At 51.2% G+C, this 22,803-nt stretch overlaps 2 protein-coding genes across 21 annotated transcripts in view; one reads left to right on the top strand and one right to left on the bottom strand.

Annotated features, from left to right (window-relative positions):
* NFAT5 (nuclear factor of activated T cells 5) overlaps positions 1-7,293 on the top strand; it is an 88,858-nt gene extending 81,565 nt beyond the window's left edge. For all 18 annotated transcript variants that reach the window (XM_084812572.1, XM_084812571.1, XM_084812573.1 and 15 more), the window contains one exon: positions 1,690-7,293. The gene's annotated coding sequence lies outside the window, so the exon portion shown is untranslated. The remainder of the gene's footprint in view (positions 1-1,689) is intronic.
* A 1,465-nt stretch (positions 7,294-8,758) lies between these two features.
* Positions 8,759-18,305, bottom strand: NQO1 (NAD(P)H quinone dehydrogenase 1). 3 transcript variants are annotated; one of them, XM_084812591.1, is made up of 7 exons: positions 18,180-18,305; positions 17,002-17,166; positions 16,779-16,909; positions 15,547-15,660; positions 14,894-14,995; positions 14,286-14,573; positions 8,759-12,069 (listed from the first exon to the last, which is right to left on the bottom strand). In XM_084812591.1, the coding sequence occupies exons 1-7, from the start codon at positions 18,184-18,186 to the stop codon at positions 12,031-12,033; spliced, it is 846 nt and encodes a 281-aa protein (XP_084668717.1). In that variant the 5' UTR covers positions 18,187-18,305; the 3' UTR covers positions 8,759-12,030. The 3 variants fall into 3 exon arrangements, with proteins under 3 accessions (XP_084668717.1, XP_084668716.1, XP_084668720.1); XM_084812590.1 differs by lacking the exon at positions 8,759-12,069 and adding an exon at positions 12,606-13,925; XM_084812594.1 differs by lacking the exons at positions 8,759-12,069; positions 14,286-14,573 and adding an exon at positions 12,606-13,925.
* Between the last annotated feature and the right edge of the window lie 4,498 nt (positions 18,306-22,803).

Below are 22,803 nucleotides of genomic sequence, written 5' to 3'. Positions count from 1 at the left end.
AGTCTCCATGCTACTGCTTCCCTGAAATGAAAATATTTGGTGTCTGTTTTGAGAATAGATGAGTGTTTCAGCTAGATTCTTAAGTCAGTTCTTGTTCTGTTGGCTCTTGGTGTAGTTCAGTGGAATGATATACACTTACAGTAATGTCTTGCAGCTCTGTGGCAACTGGTGTTGGTTGCCACTGAAGGGCATTGCTCAAAAATCATGGTGCGGATTGAGGTTTCTTGGCCTTGAAACTAACCTCAGGCTGAAATAAGCAATTCTGTAGCATTGCCCAAGGTAGGCTGCTTCCTACAGCATGGGAGGGCTGCTTGGGCAGGGCTGCTTTTGCTTAATATGTGCAGGGACAGGAGGTCAGGGCTGCATACATTTTTATATATACATTTATATTTATATTTTCCACCCAGAATACATTATGCAGAGCAAGCAAATTTGCAAAGAGTGGCTTCTGCATAATTTTGTTTCTACTAGCACTGATTGGTGGAAGTCATGCTCTGACTCTGAGACTTTAAGGGTCAACCACTGGAGTCATAGTCATAGAATAGTAGGATTGGAAGGAGCCTATAAGACCATCGAGTCCAACCCCTTCTTATCTTAAGAAGATAACCTTCTTAGCCATTAGAGCAAGAAAATTACTTTAAGAACACACAATCCTGAGGCTCTTAAGATGTTGAATTCTACCAAGTTCTGTACCACTGGTGCAGTTATAGAAAAAACGCTCACCTTCCTGAACCATAACGCCAGGAGTGTGGCTTTCATTCTAGCCCCAGAGTATACATCCGCCTCCACAGAGTTCATCCCAGCTGGGTAACACTGATGGGTGGCAATGATTATTTTATTTATTTTGTTTATAATACTTCTTTTCTGCTTATATTAAAATCCCTAAGTGGTTCACATTAAAATACAAGATAAAAACAATAAATAATTAAAAACTTTACAACACCATAACAATAAAACAAAATAGTAACAATCCCTCGCAGGTCAGGGAAAACCTGTGTGAACACATGTGTTTTCAAGAGGCATTTATCTTGCATTCTGCCTCTTGAACTACATGAGGAAGAGTGTTCCAAGGGTGGGTGCCACCACTCAGAAAGCCTGCTTACGTACTGTTACCAGGCAACCTTCCATTGGCCACAGAATTATTAGTAAAGTCTCCTCAGAAGATCTCATGGGTCGACTGGGTATATATAGAGGAAAACAGCTAGGTGTTCAGGTCCCAAGTCATTTAGGACTCTGTATGTCAATAACAAAACCTTGAACATGGTTCAGTAGCTAATAGGCAGGCCGTGCAGTTCTTTTAACACAGGCACAATATGTGTATATCTCAGTGCTCCACTGAGCATCCTCGCTGCTGCATTCTGCACTAGCTCTAGCTTCCAAACCAGCTGCATGTAGAGAGCATTACAGTAGTCTAATCATGAGATCACTGGTGCATGGATCACATTGACTAGGCTATCCCAGTCCAGGAATGAGCATGGTTTCCACCCCAGCTAATGCTAGTAATAGGCACTCCGAGCCACTGAGGTTACCTGATATCAGATGCAAAGCAGTCAGTGTTAGCTTCAGCATGGAGGGAAATACCCAGTTGTTGGGTGCTGTTGAATTACAGGGCTTCGGGAAGGGTGGGACTCTCTCAGTTATACTTAAACTTTGTCTTTTTGTTTTCTCTCCTTTTACTTGTTACTTCAGGAATCCTGTGGTGGACAAGCAGATTTTCAAGATTCCTTTAGCTCTTGTGACTCTGGAATGGAGGGTGTTGTGAGTTAAATTTCCTCTGTCAAAGGACGGCCTGAACCCAAGGGAAAATGCAGCCTTCGCCCGTGCCAAGCCTGGGAAACAGCTGTTGAGCATCGGAGAGAGACCTCTTGGAGCTGAGAGAGGCAGAACAGCTGTGCTTTGTGTTGCCCAAGCCTGGGTTGGATGGTTACCCCCATCTCTCTAGCCCTGCTGTGAGGATGCAGAGCATGGCTGCTCAGCTGTCATTGCAGCTAGGCAAGGAAAGAATGTGGAATCGTGTCTCTCCTCCCCCTGCCCCCATTCTCTCTTTCCAGCCTTCACAACTCTTTGGTCAGGTTGTGAAGCATGCAGGAATATCTTGTGTCCTGAAATGGTTTGGTTATACTGGCGTCTGATTTGCACATTTGTGCTCATCACTTGATTTGCAGCTGAACGTGTAACTGGATTCCATGTTGCTGGAGGCAATGTGAAGTAACATAAGGGTTTATTCTGTGGTCATGAACATCACACGTGCCGATCATTGCTTGGTGCTGCCGTTGTCAAGTGGTGAACATGCTAGTGTGAATTTGGCCCCAGTGTTGAATGGGAGCTGCTGCTGGCTTCTTAATAGAATGGAGAAAACTGTGAATTAGCGCCCAGGGAGGGGGCAGCCTGTACAATAGACAGGCAGAGTCTCCCATGGCATTGGGGCACAGCCAGAAGGATGGCAGGAGCACATCCAAGAATGTGACTTCAGCTTCCTGAGGGGCTGGATGTAAATGGACAGGTTGCTCCAAGGGGGGACTTCCTCTTCCCTTGCAGAGGGGGGGTGAGGAATGGACTCCCTCCTGAGTCCTGTCTTGATGGGACCCCAGCTGAATCGCGTTCCTCTCAGTCCCCTTTCTGTATCTTTCCTCTTGTAAATATGCTGTCATCTCTAGAAAGCTGAACTCGCCTTTGAGGTGGCCCGAAAGCCCATTGCTTTGGGATGGAGGAAAGGCCAAGCTGGTGGACAGAGACCTCAGTGTTGGGGGGCGGGGGTGTTCTGCTTCCCAACCCCTTTTCTAATTGGTGCTGGTATCAAGTCTTAAGTACAAACCCAATTGGGGGCAGGGAGCGGATGACAGCTCCCTGTGGGCCCTTGACGCAGCGCCTCTGTGGCCCCGCAGTTCCTCTGAGGCAAGCAGCAGCCCTCTTGCAAGGCGCCAGTGGCGGTGCTGAACTTTCACCCGTCTCAGCATAAAAGGCGATGCTCAGGCCTTGCAATCCCAGCCCCTGGGACAAGTGCCATGTCAGGCGTTCTCCAGGGGGTGCTTGCTGCAGCCTTCCATTTCCAGGTTTATGTTTCCCTCTCCTGCACATCCAGTGCTGTGTGGGGTGTCAGTCACCCACCAGCTTTCGTGTGTAGCTCTCACTGGCCTTGGGGATTGTGGTTTTTATTAAGCGTTAGTGTTCATTTTTTGTCTTGTGTAGAGAAGAGTTTCACTTGTCCACGGTTTTATAGGCTCCCCCTTGTGTGTTTTTTCTAACTTGTGGGTGTCACCTTGAGCTATGTAGAGCCATGCGTGTTTTTTTGTTCTCATTCTTGTCGTCCTGTTAAATACCAGTCCATCTCTGATATTTGCAGTCGGTGGTTCGTTCTGTCTGTCTGTCTCTCCTTGAGAGGCTTGAGTTATGTTTTCAGTAGTACAGGCTATTTTGCCGATATGAAGGGAACTTTTCAGAAAGAGACCTGCTCTAGGTCATTTAATTTTGAAAACAGTTTTCAATCGTTCAAGTTTTGGATGATTTATATCTAATGTGTGTTTCATTTTTTTGGAAAGCTCTATTTTGTATTTAGGAAATGATGAACTATTTTGCTATTTGTACTGAGTGAGTACATTGGCATAAATATAATATATATATAAATATATATATACATATTCACACACATATATTCTTCTTGCCACAGATTTTTGTGGTAAGTGTGTGAGTTTATCGTCTGTTCTCCCACAACATGGTGTTTAGTAACTGGGGGAGGGGCGGGAGGAGGGGTTGTTAAGTACGAAGTATTTAAGTACTTTTTGCAGCTTGCATAATTTGTTCATCTCTGGCCATTCCATCAGGCAGCATCTGTACTGATTGGCTGTGAGGAAGGCAGCTTTACTGCAAAAGTGACATGTCTCACCCTGCAGTGTGACCTTGCAGAGGACCCCCTCGGGCTGACTTCTTGGGGGTTGGGGTTCCATTCAGCATGAACCATTCAGCTTTTACTCATGGTTAATGTCTAATATTTTATTGCTAGCTTTTTAATTTATAATAACACTACAAATTCACAATTGGAACCCGCTTTCCCTCTTTCATAATGACAGTAGCTACATGGAGCATACTTCTCCTGCAGTATTTTGTATTTGCTGAGAGGATGTTGAGGATGAGAAGGAGCAGCCATGTGCCTCTTATTAACGGTGACTGGGGAGACGGAGAAGGAATGTACCAAGTCAGTGGCTTTGGCTTACGCTTTAGGGGAACCTACAGCTGTGCCAGAGACTGGGCCAGCTTCGGGAAGAGACACTTGGTCCCAGACTATGGAGCCTTTATGAGGCGGAAGTGTGCAAAGAGGGGTGAGGAGGGGCAGATGGACCTGTGCACTGCTGTGTCTTGTTCACGTCTGTGGCAGGACTTTCCTTGAGGGACAGGGCCAAGTCACCAGGGACCAATCCTCTATTGAACCAAGATTTCTGCCCAGATCCACCTAGCCACTTTCCCCAAACCGCTCCAGCTGTACAGCATGGACATCCATCTCTGGTTTGTAGTAAGGGCTCCTGCTGCTCAGTGTGAAACAGTGACATTCGTGTTTTTTGGTCGGTTTCTTTCTTTACTTTCTTGGTCCATTTTAGGTCAATATTTAAATGTACAACATTTTGAGTATGTGATTTGGTTACAAAAAGTATGTCTTTGAAACCAAGGGCCTGCTCCGCGGCTCGTGGGATCTGGTGCTGCACCTTTCCTGCATCTTTTTGCGGGGGGGGGGGGGGGAACTGTGGTGGCAAAGCTTGTAAAGACAGCTTTGTCATGGCAGACTCCTATTGCCCTGTCAAGTGCACCTTGCTTCTTTTCTGTTCTTGGTCCCAGCATGGCTGTTTGGAGCTTATCCTGTGTCCGTTCATTCATTCTTGCCCATTGCATCTGGTTCTTTTCAGTATGGCTGCTCAAGAAGGGTCAGATCAGGAGATGGCAGGAGGGCGGGATCACCTCATTACTTCACAGAGAGTCCCAAACTGCAGGGGGCGACTCCTCCCTCATGGGTGCAGTGTCTTCCCACCAGGCACTCTGGATGAAGCCGCACTGAGAATTAATTTTTGAAGAACTATAAAAGCCCGGATGGGAACAAGAGGAAGCAGTACCTTGAAAGACACCCCCCCATATCTCTTACTGTCTTGCTCCACTGCAAACAAACATGAACAGCCAAGTGGTTCTGTGTCCCATCCTCAACAAGCTCACAAGAAGCCTTGAGCCCCTTGCATCGGAGCAGTGCTTGACTGGCTGGGATGGGCGTTTCTGCTTGGCCTTCCCCTACCTGTCAGTGAGCAAGTTGGCCATGACCCCTTTGCCCTTCCCTCACCTCTGCAGCAGACGCAGCCCACCTGGGTGCAGCCACCACTGCCAAATTGTCTTTTGGGCCCCATCCCAAGTGCTGCTTGCACCCTTCAGCTCTTGCCTGACAGCTTGGCCGCCAGCTGGGGTCAGTTTCCTCTGTCAGTCACCATTTGTACTGGGGCTCTGGACCATGGAGTCCAGCTCGTTCAGAATGAAGTCCCATTTGGGCGAGGCGAGGCTTCACCTTTCATGCCAGATGCTCAACAATTCCTGGATACTGCTATTTGGGCTGGTTCCCTGAGCCTGCTGAGAGGATGCTCTCTGCATCTCTCTGCCCCAGCTTGCCTGATCAGCTCTCTCATGAGGGTTTCCCCACAGAGCTCCATTTCCTCTCAGGAATGTGTCTGCTCAAAGTGGCCTGAAATCAGAGCTATCCACCTCCTGTCAATCTTGGTGCGTAACCCTGATGCACTCCCCACTCCCTCTTTCTCCCAAGTGGTTTCTCAGCCTTCCAGCCATGTTGGCGTCGAGCAGCACCCAGACAGACCAGCCGCTGAACAGCCTCTTCCGATATCCTGCAATGTGAATGTAGCCTCAGATGGCCCCTTGTGTATTTTGTGTGTCCCTGGCTTGTGTAGGTGGGTTTCTCAGAGCACTGATACCAGTTTTCAGTTTATTCTGGGGGGGAGGGGGAGGGGCTGGGAAGGGCAGGTCCTCATTTGCATTTGTTTTTAGCTATTCTGTGATAACTCGTTGAATATTAAAAAGAGATATTTTGCTTCTATTGGGACATTTGTATACTTGCAACTATATTTCTGTACACAGCTGCAGTCAAGAATAAAACTTTGAAAGTTTTCATTTTGCAGTGTATAAGTACCGTGGCCTGTTCTTTCCAGCATCTTGGGGTCAAGATACTGAAAGCAAATCAGGAGCCTGCTTGAGAGTCTTAAAAGGGGTGTTTAAGTTCCTTGTGCAGCTCTGAGCCCCTCCCTCTTGCGCACAGCGGCTGGATGCTCAGATGCCTCACAACACAGAAAAGTTGCAAACGAGACTGGAGACCCTGTAAGAAGAGGCTGTCTTATGGATCCCCTCCTGCATCCACCAGAGCCCTTCCCCTCTCCCTTGCTGCTGTGCTCCTCCTGCTGCTTGTGGTTGCTGCTGCTGCTCATATTTGCAAAGATGCACGCCTGGCACAGTAAGCAAATTGAGCCAGGTTGAGGGTCCTGGCAGCCAGCAGCGACCAAACATGGGTGGCAGACACCCCCCCCACACACAAACTGATCTGGGGGGCCAACCAGCTTACACATTTGAGTTATGTTGGGGGACGTCCCAGACACTTTACTGCCATTATGAAAAAACACATTATAGAGTGAAATAGTCAAGCTGGGCCAGGCTCCTCCTCAAATGGTTCAAGTGGGATTTGCCCTGCATTTTCCTGTAAGTAAATGTGACACCGACAGACTTTTCAGGCTGACATTGGCGGCAGTGGTGGCAGCGCTGGTGCCCTCTGCTTGGGGTAATGCAGCTTGAGAATGTCAAATATTAGAACCACACAAACCTCCTACAAAGCACATGCAAGTAAAAATTGTGCCCTGAGATGCCGTTTGGGCACAGGGACTTGAGCCTCTGGCCAAAGCTGTTAATCTTTCCAGTGCCCAATTCCTCCCCCAACTTGCAAGGGTGCCCATGCCGGTGCCCACTACTAATCTCTAGTTTTGAAACTCATCACGTATGCAAACTATTGCCCAAGGCTGTAATTGGTGTATTCTTCCCCATCAGCAGGAGTCCACAGCACTTGCTCCTCTCTGCACCAGCACACACACACTCCTGGTTTCGCCTCTCAATGGGACTGTTGTGCTTTGTGCGCAGTCTTTGCTTTCATGTGACTAATCACTGCTTAGAGCAAACATTTACAGTCAGGGCCATAAATATTGGAACAAGGATAACTGTTTTGGCAGTTGGCCTCTGTACACCACATTGAAGCTGAAAGGAAACACACCCAGATGGGAGCAAAGTCAGGACTTTCAGCTGTAATTCAAGGGGTTTGACAAAAGTGGGGCACTAACCATTCAGGAAGTACAGCCAGTGGCATACACACACACCCATTGTTGGTGACTCATAAGTAATGGAACAAATCAACATCATTTCAAACTTAAGGATCGCCTTTAATACCTGGATGAAAATCCTTTGCCGTCAATGACTGCCTGAAGCCTGGAACCCATGGACATGACCAAATGTGGAGTTTCCTCCCTCGAGATGCTTTGCCAGGCCTTTACCGCAGCTCCCTTCAGCTGCTGCTTGTTTGTGGGTCTTTCTGCCTTCAGTCTTGGCTTCAGTAAGTGAAAAGCATGTTCTATTGGGTTGAGGTCAGGTGACTGACTTGGCCATTGAAGAACATCCCCCTTCTTTGCCTGGAGAAACTCTTGGGTAGCTTTTGCTGTATGTTTTGGGTCATTACCCATCTGCAATATGAAGCGGCGCCCTATCAGTTTGGCAGCATTCGGCTGAATCTGAGCAGAAAGTATAGCCCTATACACTTCAGAATTCATGCTGCTGCTTTTATCAGCAGTCAGGTCATTAATAAACACCAGTGACCCGGTTCCATTGGCATCCATACATGCCCATGTGATAACACTGCCTCCACCATGTTTGCCAGATGATGTGGTATTCTTTGGATCATGAGCTGTTCCTTCTCCATACTTTTCCCATCATTCTGGTACAAGTTAATCTTGGTTTCATCAGTCCAAAGAATCTTATTCCAGAACTGGGCAGGCGTTTTTTAGGTGTTTGCTGGCAAAGGCTAATCTGGCCTTTCTGTTCTTGAGTGTTACCAGTGGTTTGCACCTTGTTGTGAAGCCTCTGTATTTACATTCATAAAGCCGTCTCTTGACTGTAGATGTTGACAATGACATGCCTACCTCCACAGGAGCGTTCTTGACCTGGCTAGATGTTGTGAAAGGGTTCCTCTTCACCATGAGCAGCATTCTGCGGTCATCCACTTTAGTTGTCTTCCGTGGTCTTCCAGGCCTTTTGCTGTTGCTGAGCTTGCCAGTTAATTCCTTCTTTTTCAGGGTGTTCCAAACTGTTGTGTTGGCCACTCCCACTGTTTTTGCTATCTCTCTGATGGGTTTATTTTGTTTCCTCCACCTGATGATGGCCTCCTTCACTCGCATGGGCACCTCTTTGGACCTCATGTTGGGAGTTCCAGTGAACAGCTACCAAATGCAAATGTAACACTCGGAACTACCTCCAGGCCTTTTATCTGCTTGATTGGTCATGGGGTACCCAGGAAACAGGCCACACCTGGCCATGCCGCTGCTTATCAGCCATTCGTTCCATTACTTATGAGGGTGTGTGTGTATGCCACTGGCTGTCCTTCCTGAATGGTTAGTGCCCCACTTTTGTCACATCCCTTGAATTACAGCTGAAAGTCCTGACTTCGCTCCCATCTGGGTGTGTTTCCTTTCAACTTCAGTGTGGTGGTGTACAGAGGCCAAGTGCCAAAACAGTTATCCTTGTTCAATATTTCTGGCCCTGACTGTATATATCAACCTCAGACCTGACATACCTAAAAGGTTCTCACCCCACACCGATGTTTGTGACGCACAGAGTGAACAGCCCCAGAGGGGCAGCCATGTTCATCTGTTGTAACAAAAACAGGGAGTCCGATGACGCCTTAAAGACCAACAGATCCCTTGTGGATGATAGCCACAAGTGAGCAGCCATTTTTGATGAGGGCAGAGCACGAATCCGGGTTGCTTGTGATGCAGTGGCACTGAAAGAAGGACTCTGTTCAAACAACTATTCCAAACACCAGGCCAAGTACGTAAGTCTTTTATACACCACATCTAAACAGATTCTGGAATGGTGAACAATAAAGGATAAAAAGAATAAAATACCATATTAAAACAAAGAATAAAACAACATGTTGAAAGTTTTAAAAAACTTGAGTACCGATTAAAGCTGTGGCTGATCAATCAAGGAAGGCTTCTTGTAATAAAGATGCCTCCACAGGTACCGAGAACAACACACTGTTGGTGCCTGCCTGACCTCCAAAGGCAGAGAGTCCCACAGAAGGGGAGGCACCACACTGAGGGCTGTACTCCAGGTGGATTCCAGTCGGGCCATAGGTCGATGCAGAGCCACCAGGAGCATCCCATCTGATGACCTCCGTGACTGGGCAGTGACAAAGGAGAAGGTGCGCCCTCAAATAATTTAGTCCCAAGTTGTTTACAGCTTTATACACTAGTAGCAAATCCTTGAAGCTGGCCCGGTAGTGAACAGGCAGCCAGTGCAGTTCCCTCAGCAAGAGTTGCATGCTGAAAAGGGGCAGCAGCTGACAACTCCCAGCTGTCCATGGAGGCTCAGGTGTCAGCTGTGAGCCGGACAGCGCTGTATCAACTCCATCTGATACGGCGGCTGCGCCCCTTCCTTCCCGACCATCTGCTCCCATCGGTAGTACATGCCCTGGTCTCCTCTCGTTTAGACTACTGTAATGCGCTCTACGTGGGGTTACCCTTGAAGACGGTTCGGAAGCTGCAGCTGGTACAGAACGCGGCGGCTCGCCTGATTAAAGGCAGCCGCCGGCGAGATCACATCACTCCAGTGCTGAAGGAGTTGCACTGGTTACCAGTTGTTTTCCGGGCCAAATTCAAGGTGTTGGTTTTGACCTTTAAAACCCTATATGGTTCCAGCCCAGCCTATCTTAAGGAGCGCCTCCAGCAACACCAGACAAGCCGCTTAACAAGATCAGCCTCGGATGGCCTTCTCTCTGTCCCATCAGCCAGGACAGCTAGACTGGTGGGGACGAGGGAGAGGGCCTTCTCTGTGGTGGCCCCCACTCTGTGGAACTCCCTCCCTAGGGAACTCCGTCATGCCCCCTCTTTAATGAGCTTCCGTCGTGCATTAAAAACGTGGTTGTTCAGGCAGGCATTTGGGGTGGGTTAGGGTATTCCTGATGCTGGGAAAGACTGAAGGCAAAAGGAGAAGGGGACGGCAGAGGATGAGATGGCTAGATAGCATCACGGATGCAATGAATATGAACTTGAGCACGCTCCGGGAGAGAGCGCAGGACAGGAAGGCCTGGCGTGCTATGGTCCATGGGGTCACGAAGAGTTGGACACGACTGAACGACTGAACAACAACAGGGTATTTTAGAAAATGTTTTTATTGTAGAATTTTATTGTTTTATATTGTTTTATTGTATGCTGTACATCGCCCAGAGTGGCTGGGTGACCAGCCAGATGGGCGATTAATAAATTTAAATAAATAAATAAATAAACAGCCAAGCTGCTGCATTCTACACTAGCTCCAGCTTCCAGACCAGCCTTAAGGGCAGCCCCACATAGAGCGCACTACTGCAATGCAGCCCTGAGGTTACTAGCACCTGTACCTCTGTGGCCAAGCTATCCCTGCGCAGGAGAGACGCTAGCTGGCGTACCAGTCAAAGCTGGTAAAAGGCTCTCCAAGCCACCATGGCTTGTTAGGCCTCCAGCGACAGTGATGGGTCTAGGAGTACTCCCAGACTACGAACCTGATCTTTCAGAGGGAATGCAACCCCATCCAGAAAAGGCAGTGAGCCTATCTCCTGGGCTCGGGAACCACTCACCCTAGCTTCCGTCTTGCTCGGGTTCCGCTTCAATTTATAGGCCCTCATTCAGCCCATTACTGAGTCTGGGCACCGATTCTGGACTTGCACAGCCTCACTGATTCAGATATTACGGAGATACAGCTGTGTGTCATCAGCATACTGATGGCACCCGGCTCCAAATCCCCTAATGACCACTCCTAGCAGCTTCAGCTAGATGTTGAACACCGGGGACAAGATGGTGCCCTGCGGCACCCCATAGCTCAATTGCCAAGGGGCCGAGGAATGGTCCCCCAATGTTACTCTCTGGAACAGAGTCACAAGCAATTGGGCAGCAGGAGCCCAGACTTAGTCAATGGCTGGAGGGTCAGCCACTCATGGTTTGGCCTCAGCTTGCTTTATTTACTGCCCAAGGGGGGGAGGGGTTAACCCACAGTGAGGCTGCGGTGCATGTGGCTGCCATCTTGAATATACACCCCCCCTTGGGGGTTGTTGTTATGTGCACACTTGGCAAATGTGGGTTATGTGAGGGTAAGCCACAGTCGGCCTAATTAACCCTTGCATAACCCACTCACTGGGTTCACACAACATGACCCCCCCGCCTGCGTGCAGGATGCATATGCAGGTGCCCTGTCTTGTCATAGGTTAAATAACCTACAATGATCTGCAGCATGGCATCTAAACTTGGTCATTGGCTCCTGAAGCAGCTTGCATCCACAAAAGAGAGATTGGGCACCAGGCTTACAAGCTAGAAAGACAAGGCACACAAGGGGAGGCGGGGAGAGAGGAAGGAGATCTGTTTTTCAGAGCCAGGAGGTGGTGGGCAACGAGAGGGCGCTTAACCACGCTCTGGCCAGGCTAACATCCCCTCGCTGGTGCTCATGTTGGAACAGCAATTGGTGGCGCTTGTTCCTTTGGCCCACAGATGGGACCAGCACGTTCTTCCCCTTTACTTCTGCGGTCCCAGGGCAGCCATCCATTGGAGTGTCCCTTCTGGCAGGGAGGGGGGCACGCGCTCCTTGCCACTGCTCCTCTGGCCAACCGAGGGTCAGGTTGCTCTCTCCCTTGGCTTGGTATCCTTCTTGGGAAGTAGTGGGCCCAGTCTCCCGGTGTCCCCAGGCTGAAGCCAGAGAGCGCGTCCTTAGTGTGCGTCAGCTACAGATCGTCACATTCCAAAGCAGGGCTTCCGCCTGACTTTTAAAAAGCACAGGTTAGAAGGGTTTAGGGCTGCAATTTGTCTGCACCAAAGGGTACCTGACTGCAAGAGCTACACCAGTGAGTCACATTCTGCTGACCCTCTTTTCCCCTCACTGTAGCAGATTATTTACTCTTTAATGGGGTCTTGCAAAAACCTTTTGGTCCTCTTGGAACAGAAAACCTACACCTGAGAGACGTGCCGGGCGATGGGCGAAATTTGGCCAGGGTTCTGTCTGCCTACGAAACATTTGCTGCACCCCTCCTATCTACAGAAGGCCCAGACAAGCTAGTAGCGTCAGATCTCTTTCGCTTGTCTCATGCACAGGGGAAATAACCTGTGTGTAAATCCATCCTTTGCAGTGCCCATCTCCAGCTGGTACCATATCGCTAGCTGGGTGTGGCATAGGAGCAGGAGAGCCCCACATGCAGGCCCAAACTGCGTAAGTGCTGTCCCACACAACGTAGGCCTTTCTGCTTTCAATTGTGGTGGTCCTAATTCTGCTGGTTAAATGAAGACAGCGGCCAGAGGTAGTGAAAAGATCATTTTATTTAATGTAAAGTCTGTCTTGTATATGCACAGACTTCTAAAAGAGAAGCGCTACTGACCACATTCCAACAACCCTAAGTAGAAAGGAGACAGCCCCTAGCTCTGTACTTAAAACCCATGGATGCTATCACTTCCTTAGAGAAACCCAAAGAGGTTTTTATCCTTACCCTCAGCTAGTCCAAAAACTGAGGATTAATCATGAAATGAACAGAATAATGCAGACTCCATTTTAGAGGGAAGTGTTTCTCACAAGAGAGAACACCTGGGTGGTTGCAGCTCCTGGAGAAACCCTAAGCAGACTTTCCCAGCTTGGTGCTGTCCAAATGTCCAGGGTCACATTGAGTAGTTGCTCAATGTCCTTGTGCACCTGGAACTTGTGAGATCTTTTGCAGAGGTGTGATGTGTACACGCTAGATAGTGCATTTACTTTCCTTCAACAAAAGTGGGGAAATTAACTCAAGAGCCCTGGCAACTGAAGTACGGAAGTTGTATTTTACCTTAAATACAGAAAGGAAAGCATAGATCAGTACACTGTCCCCTAGCACTGGACGAGGAGGCTTCCTAATAACCGTAATTATTATTTACGGTAAAAGATTTCTATATTTCACTTGCATGGAAAGTAAATGTGCAGTCTGAGAAGAGACAATGGCATGGAATTACAGCTGGCCGAATAAGGCACAGGGAGGGCACTTGCGGGAGGCAGCCTTTGGGCTTTAAGCACAACAGGCATAACTAGTTTCACTGCCACAGGCGTTGGCCACATGGCAGCCAGAACAGGTTTAGGGCAGGGAGGGGGAGCATGTGACCCCCCCAGATGATGTTGGACTGCACGTCCCATCATCCCTCACTATTGACTCTGCTGGCTAGGGCTGATGGGAGTTGCAATCCAACAACAGCTGGAGGGCCACATGTTTGCTCTCCCTGATCTAGAGCTGCATCAAGAGATAGAAAAAAGTTGGAGTGAGTGTTTCCACTTTGTTTCAGAGGACAGTTAAGGTGAGGACACTTCAGGATGGGACCGTGCTTCTTGCCAAGGCTTTAGATTGGTCAATACAGAGGGGCCCTCATGAGTTCCTTGACTAAGGTGGTGACGTGTTGGTCAGGAAGGCATTTGCACGGAGCCGGTGTCCTCAAGCTCTGTGCCTTACAGGAGGGCAACTCCTCGTAAGTCAGGGTAGAGGATGTCCAGGCCACGAGCTTCAGTTAGAACAAAGGCAGGTAGCCTAGCGTGCTCTCATCAGGATCCTTTTGCTCCTAGCTGCCACGGACTCCATACTCACACAGCCTTTCCCAGAACAAGACCTATGACACACATTAGAGCAGGTGCTAGGGTGAAGCCACAGGTACAGGATATACATGTACAAGCCATCAATCAGTACTACCAGCAAGGCAGTGGAAAACCCTTCACCCAGAAGCCATTTCTGACCAGACTGCCCTGCATCCCTATCTGATTGTGCCTGCTGCACTTTGAACAAGGTGCACGCTTCAATGGGTCTAAGAGGAGGGCGGCTGTGAGCGCGCTCAAACTATTCCCAGGAGGGAGGAGTAAGGCTGGTGCTGCTCAGCAACACAAGACCGGCACATCTTGAATTGCCCACTCACTCCAGAAGATGCCCCCCTCTGCCCCACTGCCTGCAGAGGCTATTCCTGCTGGGCTTTGACCTGATTATTGGGCAGAAGTGGCTTCCCCAAATGCTGACCGACCGTCAGCCCGTGTTTCTGGTCTGCCTGCTGCTCCCTGACCTCTTTCTTCAGCACAAAGCCCCCAGCAAAGCTCAGCTCAAAGTCGCTGACTGGGGCAAAGTGGAGGGGCTTCTCCTCCCAGATGGTCGCCAGCCTCTTCTTCCATCCCTCCAGGATTTGGGAGCGGATCTCCGCTGGGGTGTGGCCAATACTGAAAGCAATCTGGGGTTCCAAGACTTGGAAGCCACAGAAATGGAGAGTGCCGCTCTGGGAGGGCGAGAACCATTGCAAAACACAATCAAGGCCTGTTCCTCTAGCACAGGAGTGATGTACAACTCAGAGCAGGTCTGGTGAAGAGCTCCACCCCGGCACTTCCAGGACGTGTTTGAGGAACCACCACCACTCCAGGTTAGTTCCTTCAATATCTGTACGGAAATGTTACTCTGCTTACTGTGCACGTTCAAAAATGTGCACCTGAAGCAAGGGTTCTCTGGGTAAACCAGAAACCTATACCATCTAATGGAGTTTTATTTTAAACCAAGTCTTAACTCTTACCGAAGCTTTGCCCACAGATTTTGCTTTCTTACCTGTATTGGCCAGAGAATGATGTTGACATCTCCGTGGACGCCTTCAGGGGTGTACATGGAGCCTGTTCCACCAGTGGTGAAGGACAGCACAGCCTTCTTTTTCTGTAGGGAACCAAACCTCAGTCATGCCCCGTGCGATGGCTGCAAGGCTGCAGCGTAAGGAGTCAGAAAGGTCAGCACCAGATCGGCAGGGGACGGGTACTCTGCAGTGGGCTGGGGGGGGGGCACAACTGCTGACCTCTAGCGAGTGGCTCTTCTTTGTGCCCTGCCTCACCTGCTCCTGGTCCATGCCTGCACTGTGCCCCGGGCTGCTGAGGCCAAGAGACGGGGGCAATGCAGAATCTGACCCAAGTCCGTTGCTGCCCCACCCTCTCGCACAGGGAGCACCTAAGGCAGCCTTCCCCAAACGGATGCCCTCCAGATGTGTTGGACTAGAACTCTCAGCATCCCCCAGCCAGCACGGAGAAGGCAGACCCAAGAGATGGTCAGCAGGCCTCACATGCAGAAGACAGGCTGCAGCAGCTGGCCAACGCGAGAAACATGGGGAGCAGCACTGCAGTCAGCTCAAGTGCGGGAAGACATGCACCGCCCACTGCCGGAGCCGCACGATTCGCCACTGCCGCCCTCTCCCCCTCCCCCCCGAGCAGACCCACCTGGAAGGGCCCCTGGTCATACAGGGCACTGTAGGAGTAGGCAAAGCCGCCCGTGAGGATCCGGTCAAACCAGCCTTTCAAGATGGCTGGTAAGCCAAACCACTGGATGGGAAACTGGAACAAAAGCAGAGCATTGGGCCCTTTCCACAAACCCATTTCATTGCACAGGCGATGCTCGTCTGGCTGGGACCCTGCTGCCTGCCTGCCCTCCGGGCCCTCCTGCTTGCAGCCTTCCCCATTTCTGTAGGACCGAGCCACTAGCCCAGATTTCCGTCCCAATGGCAGCTGGAGTAGAGGCTAGGGAAATCTCTCCAGCCGAGGCACCAGCATCATGCTTGAAGGGCCAGCCCCACACAGGGATTCTACATGTTTGCCAGAGTCCAATTTCTAGATCCTGATGTGTCTACAATTCCCCCCCATGCCCCCCACTCAATTAGGGTTTCCTATGTTTTATCTTGTGCCTCCAGAATTTCTACTCCAATAAGCCACATGACCGAAAAATGTGACTGAATTTTCACAGCAAAATTTATAGACTCCCAGACTTGGAAAGGACCCTTGGGGCTGACCCCCTGCTCAGTGCAAGGAACCAATTTCAGGCATTTCATAGATGGCTCTCTTGTCTCTGCTTGGATACCTCCAGTGATGGAGACCCCCGCCCCCTAGCCAGTTAGTTCCACTGTCTGACTGCTCTGACCATTAGGTAGTTTTTCCCGTTGTTCAACCAAAATCTGCCTTCCTGTAACTTAAGGTTGTTATTTTGTGCCCTACAGTACTGGAAGATGGAGAACAGGTTGCGGCCCTCTTTTGTGTCATAACTCTTTAGGTACTTGAAGAGCGCCCTCAGCTCCGCCCTCAGTCTTCCCTTCACAAGGGTAAATATCCTCAGCTCCTCCTATCATTCCTCGCAGTTCTTGGTTTCTAGTCCCTTGATCATCCTTGTTGCCCTTCTCTGAACTCGTTCCAATTCTCTTTTGTGGTGTCCAGAACTGGACCCAGTATTTGAGGTGAGTAGAGTGGAACTATGACTTCCTGTGATTTAGAAATTATACTTCTATTGATGCAACCTAAAATTGCATTTGCCTTTTTTGCAGCCACATCACGCTGCTGGTCTCGTATTCAGGTTGTGATCAGCTACAATTTTACAATTCTCAGGTCAAACACTTTGGAATGTGAGCTAGCCTGCAGCGACCCAGCAGCTCTCCCTGGGAGGGAGCGTCCCAGCGAGCAGCCACCTGGAAGATGACGAGATCCGCGGCTTTCAGCTTGTTCTGTTCCTCCACGATGTCACTGCCCAGGCGGCCTTCTTTCCACGCCAGCCCTGTCTCTGTGGCATAGTTGAAGCTGTGGGGGTCCTTTGGGCTGCCTGAGAGAGGAGGAGAGCGGTGGGTGTCTGGTGACGGGGCACCTCTGTGCCTGGCGCAGGGGGGAGCAGCAGGCTGCTGAGCAGCTCCGTACCAGTGACGTCCTCCCGAGAAAGGACCGGGTTGAACTTCATGGCATAGAGGTCGGAGACAGTGACGCTCCACCCAGCCTTCTGCAGGGCCTCCACAGCCGCCTCCTTCATGGCGTAGTTGAAGGACGTCCTCTCGGGGTGGGCCAGCACGACCAGGGCCTTCCTGGCTGCAGAGAGAGACCGCCGGGCCCCAGACGGCTTGTTTGTCTGAGGCAGAGCAGCAGAGGGTCCCCGCTGCAGGCGGAGGTGCAAGGCCAGTGCCAGGGCCGCCCTTGGGGCAGCTGAGGCACAAGAGCCCGCAGACACTGCCCCGCCAGCCCTGCTGACACTACGGGAACAGCAGATGCCATGGCGGGCCGGTGCTTCGCCTCCCCGACCTGCCCACCTGCTGCCTCACTCTGCGGGGGGGGGGGCTGCCCTGCCTTCCGGGGCAACAAGGCTGAGGTTGGTGGCTGCCGGTGCCCACTGGGGCGGGGGGCAGAGGCAGGCAGAGCCTGGGGGGAAGGGAGGGAGGCGGAGCCAGGAGTAAAGGCTGCAGTCCCACCCAACGCCTACGCAGGCAGGCGATTGCGGTCACACAGGCAAGCGTCCACGGGCACCCAGGCAGGTGCCTTGATGGAGTCGTGGGGTTGGACGGGGCCTCCGAGATCATCTAGTCCAACCCCCGGCCCAAGGCAGGCTCTGCACTGCAGGGCGCAGCCCTGTGTCCCCGCCCGCCCGCTGCCCGTCCGGCCTCTGCTTCAATACTCGGCGACGGAGAGCCCGCCCCTCCGGCGGCAGCGGCTGCCCCGCTGCTGAGCGGCTCTCGCGGCTGGAGGTTCCCGGTGCGGAGCCGAAAGCTGCCGCGCGGCCCGCCCCGCCCCGCCCCGCCCCGCCCCGGGGAGCACGGAGAACGGCCCTGCTCCGCCTGCGGCGCGGCAGCCTTTCGGGCAGGCGAGAGCTGCCAGCGCGCCGCGCCGCGCCGCGCCGCTCCTCGGCGGACTCAGCCGGCGGACCCTCCGCGCGCGCAGCCGAAGAGGCGCCGCGCCTGCGAGGCCCCGGGGCTCTTCCGCGGCGCCCTGCCCGCCCGGCTCCCGCCGCGGAGCCCTCTCCCGGCCCCTCCCGCGGCGCCGGGCCCCGCCGCCGGGCTCGCGGGAGCGCGCGGGCGCCCCGTCCCGGCCGGCCGGCCGAGGAGCCTCACCAGCCATGGCGACGCGCGGCGGCGGCGGCGGCGGGCGGGCCGCGGCTCTTATTCGGGGCGGAGGCGGGCCTGCCGCGGCCCCGGGGCGCGGAGCGCCCGCCTGAGCCAATGCCCGCTGCGGGGCCCGCCCGCGCCAGGCGCTCGGAGCGGGGCGGGCGCTGCGCGGGCAGCCGTCGAGCGCCGGCGCCCCGCCCCCCGAACGGGCCCCGCCCCCTTTGCCCGGCGCCCGAGCTGGCGGCCAGCGCTGCGCCCTGGGCGGCGAAGCTGCGCTCCGACTCTGCGCGGGGCGGAGGGGCCTGCCTTTGCGCTGCCCTGAGTCGCCCACCGTTAGGAACAGAGGGAGCGCCCTGCTGGGTCAGACCAGGGCCCATCCAGGCCGGCCAGCCAGCTGGCGACCACGAACCCACAAGCGGGGCCTGAGCGCACCAGCGCCCTCCCGCCCGTGTTCCCCAGCCAGTGGCATACACAGGCTCACTGCCTCTGGTACCGGAGGGAGCACAGAGCCGTCAGGACTAGTAGTCATCGATAGCCCTCTCCCCCAGGAATTTGCCCAACCCCCTTTTAAAGCCATCCAAATTGGTGGCCATCGCTTGGTCCTGTGGAAGTGGATTTCCTAGTTTGACTCTGCGCTGTGTGAAGAAGTCCTTCCTTTTACCTGTCCTGAATCTCCCACCAATCAGCTTCATGGGAGGACCCCTTTGGGGTCAATATCGAAATCAGATTGATTATGTCCTTTGCAGCCAAAGATGGAGAAGCTCCATACAGTCATTAAAAACAAGACCTGGAGCTGACTGTGGCTCAGATCATGAGCTGCTTCTTGCAAAATTTCGGCTTAAATTGAAGAACGTTCAGGTATGACCTAAATCATATCCCTGATGAATATACAGTGGAGGTGAGGAATAGATTTCAGGGATTAGACCTGATAGACAGAGTGCCTGAGGAACTATGGACGGAGGTCCGTAACATTGTTCAGGAGGCAGCAACTCAATCCATCCCAAAGAAAAGAAATGCAAGAAAGCAAAGTGGCTGTCTGATGAGGCTTTACAAGTAGCTCACGAAAGAAGGGAAGCGAAAAGCAAGGGAGAAAGGGGAAGATATACCCAACTGAATGCAGAGTTCCAGAGAATAGCAAGGAGAGACAAGAAGGCCTTCTTAAATGAACAATGCAAAGAAATCGAGGAAAACAACAGAATGGGAAAGACTAGAGATCTCTTCAAGAAAATCGGAGATCTCAAGGGAACGTTTTGTGCAAAGACGGGCATGATAAAGGACAAAGAAGGCAGGGACCTAACAGAAGCAGATGAGATTAAGAAGAGGTGGCAAGAATACACAGAAGAACTCTACAGGAAAGATCTGAATGTCCCTGATAGCCATGATAGTGCGGTCACTGAACTTGAGCCGGACATCCTAGAGAGTGAAGTCAAGTGGGCCTTAGGAAGCATTAGTAACAATAAAGCTAGCGGAGATGACAGTATTCCAGCTGAGCTATTTAAAATCCTAAAAGATGATGCTGTTAAAGTGCTGCATTCAATATGCCAACAAATTTGGAACACTCAACAATGGCCGCAAGACTGGAAGAGGTCAGTTTACATTCCAATTCCAAAGAAGGGCAACGCCAAAGAGTGTTCAAACTACCGCACCATTGCGCTCATTTCACATGCCAGCAAGGTGATGCTCAAAATCCTACAAGCTAGGCTTCAGCAGTATGCGAACCGAGAACTACCGGAAGTACAAGCTGGGTTTAGAAGAGGCAGAGGAACTAGAGATCAAATCGCCAACATTCGCTGCATCATGGAGAAAGCAAGAGAATTCCAGAAAAACGTCTATTTCTGCTTCATTGACGACGTTAAAGCCTTTGATTGTGTGGATCACAACAAACTGTGGCAAATTCTTAAAGTGATGGGAGTACCAGACCACCTGACCTGTCTCCTGAGAAACCTGTACGAGGGTCAAGAAGCAACAGTAAGAACCAGACATGGAACAACCGAGTGGTTCAAAATTGGGAAAGGAGTACGACAAGGCTGCATATTGTCACCCTGCTTATTTAACTTATATGCAGAGTACATCATGAGAAATGCCGGGTTGGATGAATCAGAGGTCGGAATTAAGATTGCTGGGAGAATTATCAACAACCTCCGATATGCAGACGATACCACCCTAATGGCAGAAAGCGAAGAGGATCTAAAGAGCCTCTTGTTGAGGGTGAAAGAGGAGAGTGCAAAAGCTGGTTTGAAACTCAACATTAAAAAAACGAAGATCATGGCATCTGGCCCCATCACTTCCTGGCATATAGAAGGGGAAGAAATGGAAGCAGTGACAGATTTTACTTTCTTGGGCTCCAAGATCACCGCAGACGGTGACTGTAGCCATGAAATTAAAAGACGCTTGCTCCTTGGGAGGAAAGCTATGGCCAACCTAGACAGCATAGTAAGAAGCAGAGACATCACCTTGCCGACAAAGGTCCGTCTAATCAAAGCTATGGTTTTCCCAGTAGTAATGTATGGCTGTGAGAGCTGGACTATAAGGAAGGCTGAGCGCCGAAGAATTGATGCTTTCGAACTGTGGTGCTGGAGAAGACTCTTACGAGTCCCCTGGACTGCAAGGAGGTCAAATCAGTCCATCCTAAAGGAAATCAACCCTGAGTGCTCATTGGAAGGACAGATACTGAAGGTGAAGCTCCAATATTTTGGCCACCTAATGCGAAGAGAAAACTCCCTGGAAAAGACCCTGATGCTGGGAAAGACTGAAGGCAAAAGGAGAAGGGGACGGCAGAGGATGAGATGGCTAGATAGCATCACCGATGCAATGAATATGAACTTGAGCACGCTCCGGGAGAGAGCGCAGGACAGGAAGGCCTGGCGTGCTATGGTCCATGGGGTCACGAAGAGTCGGACATGACTGAACGACTGAAAACAACAACAACTCTGAGAGAGGGAGAAAAATGTCTCCCTATCCACATTCTCCACAGTTTTGTAGACCTCCATCATGTCTCCCCTTACCCTCCTTTTTTTCCAAGCGAAACAATCCCAGCTGTTGAAACCTTCCCTCATAGGGGAGATGCTCCAGCCCCTTGAGCATTTTAGTTGCCCTTTTCTGCACTTTTTCCAGCTCTACAACATATTTTTTTAGGTGTGGTGACCAGAACTGGACACAGTATTCCAAGTGTGGCCGCACCATAGATTTGTATAGGGGCAGTGTGATGTTGGCAGTTTTATTCTCAGTCCCTTTTCTAATTATGCCTAACATGGAGTTTGCCTGTTTTACAGCAGCCGCACACTGGGCTGACATCTTCACTGAGCTGTCCACCACAGCCCCAAGATCTCTTCCCTCGTTGGTCACTATTAGCTCAGACCCCATCAGGCTACACTTGAAGTTTGAACTTTTTGCCCCAATGTGCATCACTTTACACTTGCTTACATTGAACCTCATTTGCCATTTAGATGCCCGTTCTCCCAGTTTGGGCAGATCCTTTTGGAGCTCCTCACAATCCCGTTTTAACCACCCAAAATAATTTGGTGTCATCGGCAAACTTGGCCGCTTCGCTGCTCACTCCTAACTCCAGATCATTCGGCTTCATGGGAGGAGAGGAACACCCCCGCCACCGGTCTTAGCATTGTGAGAGAGGGAAGAAAATGCCCTCCTCTCCACTTTTCCACACCAGGCACCATTTCCTGCACATCAACCATCCCCCCCTCCACTCGACTTTTTTCTAAGCCAGAAAGCCCCGAACGCCGCACCCTCTCATCCAGCCCCCTGAACATTTTGGTTGGCCTTTTCTCCAGCCCTTGTTGAGGCGCAGTGACCAGCGCTGGCCACAGCAGTCCATATCATGGCATCATAGAACAGTAGGGTTGGAAGGACCCTACAAGTCCATCGAGTCCAACCCCCTGCTCGATGCAGGAATCCAAGTCAGAGCATCCCTGACAGATGGCTGTCCAGCCTCGTCTTGAACGCCTCCAGTGTGGGAGAGCCCACCGCCTCCCCGGGTAATTGGTTCCATTGTTGTATTGCTCCAACAGTCAGGAAGTTTTTCCTGATGTTCAGCCGAAATCTGGCTTCCTGTAACTTGAGCCCATTATTCCGTGTCCTGCACTCTGGGATGATGGAGAAGAGATCCTGGCCTTCCTCTCTGGGATAGCTTTTCAAATCCTTGAAGAGCACTATCCTATCTCCCCTCAGTCTTCTCTTCTCAAGGCTAAGCATGCCCAACTCTTTCAGTCCCTCCTCATAGGGCTTTGTTTCCAGTCCCCTGATCATTTTTGTTGACCTCCTCTGAACCCTCTCCAGCTTGTCTGCATCCTTTTTAAAGTGTGGTGCCCAGAACTGGACACAGTGCTCCAGATGAGGCCTAGGCAGTGCTGAGTAGAGGGAACTAGTACTTCCCCGGATTCAGAAGCTATGCTTCTATTAATGCAGCCCAAAATAGCATTTGCTTTTTTTGCAGCCACATCACCTTGTTGGCTCATATTCAGCTTGTGATTGACAACAATTCCAAGATCCTTCTCGCTTGTAGTATTGTTGAGCCAAGTATCCCCCATCTTTTAACTGTGCATTTGGTTTCTTTTTCCTAGGGGGCCCCCTCTTTCGGTGGTGCGATATGATGCTGCAAGGCATGCTAAGCCAG

This window comes from Heloderma suspectum, chromosome 8 (assembly GCF_057233095.1).
Source record: "Heloderma suspectum isolate Gila_16-S chromosome 8, 16-S_ref, whole genome shotgun sequence".
In the NCBI taxonomy this organism is placed as follows: Eukaryota; Metazoa; Chordata; class Lepidosauria; order Squamata; family Helodermatidae; genus Heloderma; species Heloderma suspectum.
This window is presented reverse-complemented; position numbering and strand designations above follow the sequence as displayed.

What these genes read in the sequence shown, in the direction of transcription:
- NQO1 (XM_084812590.1), bottom strand. An exon ending in ATGACCAGGGGCCCTTCCAG is followed by an intron (nt 14,996 to 15,546) that starts GTGGGTCTGCTC and finishes GGTTCCCTACAG; the next exon opens with AAAAAGAAGGCTGTGCTGTC. An exon ending in TCATTCTCTGGCCAATACAG is followed by an intron (nt 14,574 to 14,893) that starts GTAAGAAAGCAA and finishes TCGCCCTCCCAG; the next exon opens with AGCGGCACTCTCCATTTCTG.